The 11242-nt window shown below is 37.8% G+C and overlaps 1 protein-coding gene across 1 annotated transcript; it reads right to left on the bottom strand.

The window, feature by feature from the left end:
* Positions 1-2718: 2718 nt before the first annotated feature.
* On the bottom strand, positions 2719-10952 carry LOC103477652 (cortexin-3). Its single transcript, XM_008430894.2, has 2 exons — positions 10633-10952; positions 2719-5222 (listed from the first exon to the last, which is right to left on the bottom strand). Exon 2 carries the CDS (start codon positions 5142-5144, stop codon positions 4893-4895), a length of 252 nt encoding a protein of 83 aa, XP_008429116.1. The 5' UTR covers positions 5145-5222; positions 10633-10952; the 3' UTR covers positions 2719-4892.
* Between the last annotated feature and the right edge of the window lie 290 nt (positions 10953-11242).

The raw sequence follows: 11242 nt of genomic DNA, 5'->3' as shown, positions 1-11242 counted from the left end.
TAAGTCATTAAGTTGATATAAAGAGCCCTCTGTGTGACCACAGAATGTTGTATATTTCCACAATCTGCTGCTGCAGATAGCAGTTACATCAGCAATACCACACAGAGATGAGGATTTGTGGTTATCTCTTGAAAGCATTGGCACGCTAAATGAGAAAAATATCCAAAATGTGTTGTCAAAACATACTAACTTGCATGTTATGATTTAAAGTGTTTGAGGTAAAGCTTGTCTTTGAGAATGCAAAGTGACTCTCGTCTTTGACATCCGCAGTACTAAAACTTTCCTTTGAAAATCCTGCAGGGTTCTTATTTTTTCTACGAATGTTCTAGAAGTCTTCAAACTATTTGTCAAAGAAGGATGCGACAGGAAAGTCATCAACACTTGAGAATATAAAAGAATCCTTGCAGAAATCCATTATCTAATATCAATACTCCCTCCCTTATGTCATTCTGTGCAGCAGCTCGACATTCACAGGGGAACAATCCCTTCCAACCTGTTCAGACAGCATTAAATTGAATGAAGGCTGAATAGTGAAATGAGGCGTTTGGGAGGGAATACATTTGGCATAAGGCATCTGAGCGTGCACAGCGGAGACAAAAAAAATAATTTAATTACCAGTCGCTTTCTTTATTGTGAGTCATGTTGCAGAAAGCATGACTTGCTATTGATCCATAATGGCTCGTGTTCCCTCCTGCTGCTTCCACTTGCTGGTTAAGGGTGTGTTTAGAAGGGATTAGAATGTTTGTTTGGCACGAGCTAATGAGATTTTAGGGACGGCAAATGAGCGCTTTCCTTCCCAAACGATAAGCCTCTATTTTGGGTATCAGCTGAAATGATCAGAATTTCAAACCCCCTGTGGAGGATGCTAAAAACAAAACCCATGTTTGGTTGTGCAGAGATCTGATGAAAACTGATAGCATTTTGTCCAGTGCCAGATTATTTCATCATCTCAACTAAGTAAATAATAACGCAACCATTGAATATTAAATCCAGGGTAAATTTTGCATATTTTCTTCTCCCAATTAAACATATGAGCAATCAAAATCCCTTTAATATTAAGGAAACAATTGTTCTATATGCTCTCAACTGAGTTGATGGTCTTGCTAGTTCTATGTGTTTGCTGGACAGAGTTAGTAGTGAAGCTACTGCAGCTTTAAACTTTGTGTTCTGTTTTTATTTCTACTGAAGGTACTCCTTGCCCTGAACTTCCACATAAAGCTGCATGTTTTTCCTTGGATGGTTTGAGGCCTCAACTTTGTGCACTTCAGCTCTGTCTATAGAAAATCTCCTGAGCTCAATGCATTTGTTTATTTTACATAGTTTTATTTTATTCCCTGGTTAAGTCAGTAACAGAGCTATAGCTCCCACTACTTTCATGCTATATTTACTTTTTCCTTCCATAGAAAGTATTTCTGCATTGTCTTATGTGTGTACTCTGGTGTTTTCTGCTTAGAAAGTACTCCAAGTGTGTTTATTTTCTGCTATCCCTATGACAGATAATTCCTCTCAAGCCTGGTTCTGGTGGAGAATATTTCCTGTTAAGTTAAGTGTTTTCTTTCTACTGTCGCCTGTTTCTTGCCCAGCAGGATTTTCTGCAAACTCAATGACTCAATGTTACTGAAACCTTCCTGAGGTTGTTGTTATCCTTTCAGCAGCATCTCACTTTTCACAGCTGTTTGCACACAGAATTAGCAGATGTTTTGCGTCGGATGCCCTTTCTGACGCAACTCTCCTGATTATCCCCAGAAAGAAAATGGATGGTCGTCAGCTGTTCTACACCCAAGCCACTCTGTTTTAAATAATTGTTAAAAAATGATATTAAATTGTAAACTGAATTTGATTGTATGATGCTATAACCTGGGTTCAATACGATTAGAACCAGTTCGTCTCATAAACTGCCTTCAGTTAAATTTTTTTTGTGAACTGGAATCATAAAATAAACTGTATTTAAACGACTCCTTATTTAAAACAAACTATCCCCTCCTGCCAGATACCAACAGGTCAAAGAAGGTGTGTTTGTAACCATACAATAAATGTTTAATTTTAACTTCACAGTACAAGCAGTTATCAATTATTGATGATGTTTCTTTCACTATTTTGACTTTTAAAAACACTGAGGTTTTAGTAAAGATGTTGTCTCTTACACAACAATCCAAAAAGTAAGGCTGCGCATTACTTAAAATTCTGATCCACATCTGTTCCTCTGCTCTCCCTTGAAAAAAGAAATAAATAAGAATCAGTGAAAGCGTGATATCTGCAGAATTACTAAGCAGCCTAAAAGATTCAAAAATTGTCTTGCGGAGAAAAACGATGTTTTACATAAGATACGAAATGATGCAGGGGCCTTTGCAGGTGTGCACATCAGCATATGCAGATTGTGAGAGAGGAAATTATTATTCTGCACATTTTTTCTGAAGAGTTTTTGCTCAAAGGAGAGGTTCTGGGTCTGGAGACTGGAGACCGTTCTGTGTGCGTGTTCGTACCCAGATGAAGTGTCTGGTCTCATTGCAAACCAATCGAGACACCTGCCGGCTACCCCTGCCAAACCCTGATAAAATGGAAAAGAGTCTGTGAGCCTCTGGCAGATACTGCCTTGTAAAGGTCATGAAGGATTCAAAGAGCCATTTCGTCACCCCATCCAGGAGTTTGTTCTTAACAAAACCAACTTTTACACCCCGGTTTATTAACATGATCAAATAAAAGACATAAAACGGCTCGTTGTGGACTCTGATCATTTTTATTACAAAAAGAAGAGCAGCTCAAGGCAAAGAAACAGATCGAAACAAAAGGCTCCAGAACAGACAGAAAAAAAGGCTGCTTGAGCAACTGACCCACAACTACAACATCAGGATTAAAGCACTTCACCATTTATCATGCATGGACAGGATACTCTGCAGAATATACGTGCAAGGGAAAACAAAAAACAAAAACAAAAGAGAGAGAGTCAGAGAAACTCACCTCAGCACAACATTGCGACATCTGCGTTTTGCAGTAAAAGGCCACAGCAGACCACAAGAACATCACATTTCATCAAAAGGATCACAGCTCACTTTGTGTCCAACCAGGGACAAGATCAGAGATTTTTTTTTTTAAAGTTTTTATCCAGTCATTTTTTTTAACAAGTTATATGACATCTGTGAAGAGCAAAGACACTGTTGCAATAGAGTCTCCAGTGTGTTTGCTACCTACGATACTGTAAACAATCTACACTATAAGGCGCACAGTTGAAAAGTTGCCCAAAGAAAGAGCCACAACATTAGTTTGTAAAGGGTTGGATGTGAAAATGCTTCATCATCTTCAACATCAACACTCTGCAGATCTGGCATACCAACTGTCAATATACCAACTGCAGGCAGTAAAATGCTGTTTAGATTTTTTTTTAATGGCCGTCACACACAAATGCAACCACTCATATGCACAGACACACATAAAAATAAATAAATAAATAAATAATATTAACTCATTTTCTCTCTTTTCCCAAGAACACATTTTAAGTTAGGCACACATTACAGCACAGTAAATGTTTTTTTTTTCTTTTTCTTTTTACTTCAACACCTCTGTTGGTTGATTACATCTAAACTTGATGAAACTCGATGTGTCCCCTCAGTAACTGAAGGGACACATACAGGTTAGTTTTTTCTTCCCATCACACACACACATAACAGTAAGTAACTCATTGCTTGCATCTGTCTGTTCAATTTGTTCCAAAGCATTAAAGGGAGCGTTTCAACCAAAAATGTCTTCTTTCTGATTGTGACACCTGCTTTATAATCCTATATATATATATTTTTAACTTTTATATATCTAATAAAGACATAAGGCAATCAAATTCCTCTCTGAATGGATTATATCACACAAAGTCTTCTGGACCTCTTTGCAAATTAAAAAAATATTCTTAAAAAAATTACCTCAACAACCCAAACTAGTCACACTGCATTTTTCTGAACTACTTTAAACACTGATTGTCTACATTATCCATAAAAATTCTAAGATGTGATCAGATGTAAACACTGCCACCATTTATCTGGCTTGTATATCAAAAAACACTGGACCCTGTGTGAACTGAGGAAACACCTTCAGACGTGAGACGGAGGAGTGAGGTAGTCCACAAAAGAACGGATGGCGGAGAAAAACGATTGTGAACCATAGAGATGTTCACGAGTTATTTTTTTTCTAAGTCATCAAAGTCATGTCTTTGAGGGTCAAGTCTGAGCCAAGTCTTAATTTTATAATGACTAAAAGTAAAATTTTCTGACCGGATCCATGGCAACCATCTGCCTAAAACATAGAACTTCTTTAAGTTATGAATTCAAATCATTATCCTTGAACATTTCACATTTTTTCCGCAATATTAAATTCAACATGCTAAAAAAATGTACTTTGAAAAATCTTTTCCCCATTAAAACTATAAATTCACATTTAATTTCAAAGTTGAAAACATTCAGCTGATCTACCCTTGATAGGCTACTTTCATCCTGATTACATGAGATAAACGTTGTTTCAGGTAAGTCCTAAACCAAGTCCGAGTCAAGTCTTTAAAGTGAAATCCATAGTCTTTGTTTTAGCGATTTAAGGGCAACTTGCCTCTTAGTTTCAGACTTGAGTCCCTATTTCTAGTGAACCTTTACGAGTTCTTATTCATCATCTTAGTGTGCGGGTTGACAGATTTGCTTCAAACTACGGATCCGGTGATAACTGACTGAGAACTTTCTTATTTGGCAGAGAGAAGTTGTTAAACTCTTTTCACAACAAATCACTGATCCCATAATCAATTGGAACCTTTGGAGAATTTTTCGGAAAAATGTCAATTTTCCAAGTGAATCAGCAGTCATTCAAACGTAGGGCAGCAGTGCTTTGTAAGTATCAATCCAGTCTAATTTTGTTTGGGCTCCTCAGACAATGCGGTAATCAAAGGTGTCCTTTTCAGTGTGGTCTGTCCAGTTGGATGAGGGCATGCTGCGGTAAGGATCGAGCAGGATGCGGAAGCAACGCACGATGAGCAGGGCCAGGAAGATGAAGAGCAGCAGCACAAAGACAAAGGCAGCCTTCTGCTCCAACGTCAGGTAGGAGGGGACATGGTGGCCCCCTCCCGACGAGGACAGCGTGCTGCTGAAGAGGCCCTCGGCCATCCTGGGCACATCCATGCTTGACCGTCTCGGCTCCAGCGCTTTGTCGTTTGTTGAAAGATTTCTGAGTGAAATTTGAGCTCAACGGGTTAAGACCTGTGAGAAAACCCAAACAGATAGGTTAGAGATTCTGTCCCCGGAGATCTGACAGCTGAAAGAGTAAAACCAAGAAAAAAGAAGTAAAAATAAGCTCCCAGATTTTACAAATGGACATAAAGAGTCTCAGGCCAGAATGAATTTGCTCCTGGACGAGTCTATTTTTGGAACTCCAGCCACAAAGCCTAATCAGTGAATAACAACAACTCAGCATAAAAATCTAAATAGCTCTGGGGGTTTGAATTGTCAATGTGGAGTTTTAGTTATGCAACATTTATTTGAGGCAATGTGGTCTGGAGGTAGATAAGTCACTGGCATCATTATGCAGCCTGATATTGTGAACATTTTCCGCCCTGTCCTCTGTGAGTTACTCTGATATGCAGCATATCTGCAGCAGCAATTTAAATTCGGGAGAAACATTTATTTTTGAGCGCAGGCAGGTATGAGGAAAAATGAATTTCTCCCCAGACAAGGTTGCATCAATGAAGCATGATTCCAGATAGGTTTACAGCAGGAGGATGAAGGACAGATTACCAAGCAGATGCAGTGAACAGTTGCAGAGTCAAATACTGCAAACCTAATATAGACATATAAATCTTTAATGGGTTTTGCCTCATTTACTGCAACTTTTATCACAAAAGTTGACTTTGGGCTATCATACTAATGTTTGTTTAGTAGCAGTGCTTCTTTATCTGGTTTTTCTGATGAAATAATGAAATTTTGCTTTAACTTTAGATTTATTTTATAGACATATGTGATAGTGTTGATAGTTAAAAGAAATGTTTAATTGGATTATATATCCTAGTAAGCTTGATTAGTTTAACGAATGATAGACATATATAAGGGAGAAACACTGCGGTGAAAAAAACACCTTCCTTGTTAAATCCTATTGACCGAACAACTATATTATTCAATTATGTGGCTATTGACAGAATAATGTCAATAACCAGTTTAAAAACTGAGTTAACATTTAATTCGGTTTTTGCAAAGAGGAGTTAAATGTTATTAACAACACAAATGGAGGTTTACAGCCACTTTTTCTGAATTAATAAATAACTTAAAAAGACTGCATGACAACATAAAGTTGGCTAAAAGATTTCAAAAAGCACGCCATGCCCTGATCTAAAGACAGTTTAACATTACTCCAACTTCAGGGGTCACTTGACTCAGTTCGAAGGCATCATAAATGTCTTTCAATGTTTATTTTGAACGTTCAAAGGCGAAAACCAAGACTAACAAGAAAATGAAGGCTGGCTTCACACTGAGCACCAAGAAATCTTGATGATGTCCAAGACTTTTAGGAAAATATTCTGTTGGCTACATTTTTGGAAGGTGAGTAACCCAATCACATTTTTGGAAGGTGAGTAACCTTCCAAAAATGTAGGTCCGTTCAGAAAAAGGACCTAAACACCAACACTCATGGTGGTGGTAACAGGTTAACAATCAGGTAATAATTTGGTGCTTCAGAACCTACACAAAGTCCCACAATAGAACCATGATTTCTGCTCTGTATCAAAATATCCTGAAGGAAATTCAATTTATTACCTTAAGTTCAAGACTTAGTTTATGCAGCAGGACAAAGATCTGCAACACACAGCAAGTCCACTTCTCAATGATAAACACAAACTAAGGTTAGAATGAGTTCAAATCTGGACTTAAATCCACTTGAGATGTTGTGGCATCAAACAGAAACTTAATACTTCAACCTATGTTGCTCATTTAAAACAATTCACTAATGGCAATTGGGCCAAAGGTTCTGTAAAGGGATGTGAAAGTTTCATAAACACTTAAAAACTGTTTTTGCTACCAAGGTTAACACAACCTGTGTTTAGGTTTCGCGTGCATTTGCTTTTCACATTGGAATTCTATGGATAACGTTTTATCTAAATAAATAAAATGTTTTATTCAGGTCATCTTTGATTGATTTGTACTTTTCTTAAGATGTGAAAATGGAAGTGAATCACAACTTCCACAATTTTTATTTGCGGTTAGCACAACATTTGCCATGTTAAAGCTCCAGCTCTTTATCTTAGTTATAGAAAGAAACCAGTTTTGCATTGTATGAAAGTGTTATCCTTTCTCTCTTACAGCCGTGACATTTTAGAAGTTCAAGCTGTTTTTTCAGTCTGAAGAACTGCTCCGTTGGTTTCATCACTGCAAATCCTCTGTTCTTATCCAAACTGAGACGGCTCTGACTGCTCCTGGGCTCATACGCCCAATCACAAGCACTTCAAACAAGTCCAAGGAAAAAAAAATAGATTATCCCTTTAAGGCTCTTCTGCATCAGTTACAGATTTAAATGAAGGGGTACATCCATCATTTTTATTATTACATAACCACCAACCCAGACTGTATTTGACTGCTAATCAGAAGATAGACATGGGTAAAGAAAAATTACAGATTTCACTGTAATACAACTTTAAATTTGATATGAATTAATATAGCGGATGTACGGTTGCTTGTATTTTTATTTTTGAAGACCAAAGATGATGATTTCTACTGACTATTAGAAGTAATGCATTTGTGAGTCATTTTTGCATTAGTTTATCTTTACACCTGGAGGTTATATAGATTTTGTATATTTAGTCAATGTGAATAATAATGTAGAATCACTTTTTATGTGGTTAAATTATGTAGACTGCTACTGACCTTGAAGCCTAGAAGTGGGTATTTGTATGAGCATAACGGCAAGCGCAACATTTCTTTTCTCCTAGTGACGTTGGCAGGCGGCTGTGTGAATCATATGTTCAAACAGCATGGGGTCAAACAAAAACTTTGACGAGAAGACAGCTGTTTTTCTTTTCGAAAGGCGACGTGGGGTAATTCAATCAATTTCAAAACAGGCTCCATTTGATGCTGTTTCTCTGTCTGAGAAAATGGACCGAGAGAAAAAATGTTGCTGAAAACAGAATTCATCTGTAAAGCAAGAGAATCTGTAAACACTGTTTATTAAAACCTTGTAAGGGAGTACCCAAATATATATGTTTTTTTATTATTATTTATTGCTTATTATCTAGTATCTGACTGGTAAATTATGATAACAATAAACAATTTTGTTTGTATATTTCTTTTGCATAGAAATTAGTTAGTTCTTTATAGAATGAGGTATTATGTAAAATATTTTTTCTTAGCTGTATGTCATGATAGAAATTTGTTACCTAAACTATGATTCTTTCATGCATGTTTGAGAATTTTTTGAATCTGTGGTGGCAACCATTTAGGGGAGCCTAAACACTTCTCATACCACCTAATTACACAAAGCTCCTCCAGACTAGTGGCAGCAGAAATGAGCAAACAGCTGGTGAAACTGCGCATCTGCTGAACTCATTTATAAACTATTTCTCAGTTCAGCTCAGAATGATTATAAATGGCATAATGGAAAGGCGATGTTGTGAAGACGTATGCAGGCAGAGTGTCGGAAAGTACAAGAGCCTCTTAAAGTGACACAAGCTAATGTCAAGGCATCAGATTGTGAAGTCGGCAGAGCTCAAAGCTGAGCTTTAAAAGGATTCAGTTGACGTGTTTCAGGATTGTAAGAATAAAATGACAATAAAATGTTCTTGGTTGGGTTTAAAACATAGTGTGACATCTTTTTCTCCTCCATGCCATTTTGAGATTTGTCATGCCAGTACAGATGTTTCTGGGTAACGTTTACATAACCAAAATTCCCATCCTTTTTCCCCTTTTTTTATTTTAGGTTGTGTCCTTTGGATATGCTTCAGTAAGCATGAAGAGCCGTCTCAGACACTGACAATCACTTGGGAGAAGCGCTGAATGTGTTATGAGACAACTCAAAGTGACAAGAGGAGCTGTCTCCTCCTGCCTTAGAGAGGGTGGAGGGGTGGTGGTGATGGTGGTGGGGTCTTTCTGCAACTCACAAGAGAGACACAGATTGAGAAAATCCCAGCCCTGCCTCACTGATCAGCAGCCTGTAATCCATCACACTTAAAGCTCAAAAATGATATTGGACTACAGAGATTCATTGCTTTCACTGAGGAAAAAATGGTGAGTAACAAGGTAGTTTTTCATTGGCCAATTGGTATTCCATCAGTGTTTACTGTCATATTATCATCGGTTTGTCCTCCAATGACACAGACAGGTTACAGAGTATTATCACTTTAGGCCAGAAACCAGTTGGCTATTTGTTACAAGGTTATGTAATTCACTTCAAAGCCTTGCAGCATTTATTTGATCAGTGACTCCATGACTAAGTACTTCGAGTTTGGGATCATTTCTTGACAGCATTTTTTTTTTTTATGGTTAAGCTCCCAGTGACAATTCAAAAAAAGAGAGAAAACATCTGAAAAGGGGCACGTTATCTGTCTCTGCTCATCAGCAAACGCTTTCTGTGACTATTTTTCAAAATAGTCACAGGATGAAAGAGATTCAAATACAGTACGGTATGTCAGGTTTTAGAAACAATTCACCAGAATGAGTTATTTTAGTTCAATAGCAAATCAAGGATGGGTAAAAATGTCAGTCTAGACTCAATGTGACAGAAATACTGAGCTAAATTTAGAAAAACAAGCAGGTTATTTTTGGAATCTTGATGTGAGCTGCAGGCGCCGTCTGTGTTTGCCATAAATAAGGCTATAAAGAATTCAAAAGGTGTTTGTGTAGGGGGAAACGAAAAGGGAAATAGAATCACTAAGCTTTGAGAAAAGTCATTTCTGTTTGTCTTTTATCATTAATCTACTGAAAAAAATGAACAGACATGGTATATTAATTTTTAATAATATACTAAAATTACAATTTTATTCTCCGTAGACTTTGCATTTATACATTGCAATGCTTATTTATGCATATTTTACTTCAATAGCTAAAATATGCTTTACATTAGGTTTATAAGAGAATGGGCTAATTTCATTCAAATGGCTGCCTGTCTTGTTTTTTTGTTGGTTTTTTTTGTCAAGAAATGCAAAGACAAATATGAACACATAGAATGACTTAACGGGACACCAATAATAGCCAAAAATAAAAGAAACAAACAATCTCATACTAATAGGATCTAATTTGCTGTTAATGCATCTAAATATAAGGAACATAAGTGTGATAATAGGTAGACACACCCACCGATTTATTGATTCAGCGCAGAAATCTCCAAGAGTCTCAGCATAGTGATGTCGCCATTTAAATATTGCCAAACATGCTCATTATTTATACGAGCATGTTGTAATAATCCAGCTGTAAAATATAAAAAGCCACCTTAGGGTTCAGCACAGCGGGGCTCCTCGCTGTGCACGTGCATGCAATTAGAAACGTGTCCAAATTCCGTTTCTTTTCCTGCCACCGGTAAACTTGAGACAATTTGAATCTGCTAATTTTTTGGTGATAAACCGCGTTAAAATGAAATGCCTCCAGTAGAAGCTGTAGGAGATGCAGGAGAAAGTGACCGAGTCCAAACACTAACCTGTTGTTATCAGGGGAGCTCCACAGTCTCCGTCAGCGGCAGGTCTCCATTCCGGTGGAAGCGACGGTATCCTTCAGCTTCCTTCACCGAAACAAGAGGCAGTAGCGAACAGACGCGTCCCGGCAGACCGCGGGGCTCCTCAGTTCATGGCAGAAAACAAAGCCCGACTCTGGGTATGTTTTTTTTCCCTGTCTATGCTGACTGAGCCCGGCAGACCTCACCCTTCACTGCTCCGCGATGTTTTTTTGTTTTTTTTTCACGCCCCTCTCTCTCCTCAACGCCACAGTAACATGGTCACGGAAGTACCCTGTCGCTACTGGCAACCTGTTGCCATAGCAATCCTCCAGGTAGGGTATGGATGTTGCAAGTGGATAAGTTAAAGGTGTGGTCATGGTTAAACTGAATGGGAGATGTATGACAATGTGCAGTTCCACACACACACATTAACACAGATGTGTAAAAATAGATGCGGTACCATGTTACTACAGTAGTAAAAGCTCACACAAGAAATTAGACAGTTCCATCCTTCTATTATCTATACCTACTTACTCTTGGAGCATAAGGATGCCCATATCCAGCGATCATTAGCTGAGAGGCGGGTTACACCCTG

Source organism: Poecilia reticulata, linkage group LG16 (genome assembly GCF_000633615.1).
Source record: "Poecilia reticulata strain Guanapo linkage group LG16, Guppy_female_1.0+MT, whole genome shotgun sequence".
In the NCBI taxonomy this organism is placed as follows: domain Eukaryota; kingdom Metazoa; phylum Chordata; class Actinopteri; order Cyprinodontiformes; family Poeciliidae; genus Poecilia; species Poecilia reticulata.
The sequence above is the reverse complement of the archived record's forward strand: the minus strand, read 5'-3'. Positions and strand labels throughout refer to the sequence as shown.

What these genes read in the sequence shown, in the direction of transcription:
- LOC103477652 (XM_008430894.2), bottom strand. Translation starts at nt 5,144, where the DNA reads ATGGATGTGCCCAGGATGGCCGAGGGCCTCTTCAGCAGCACGCTGTCC.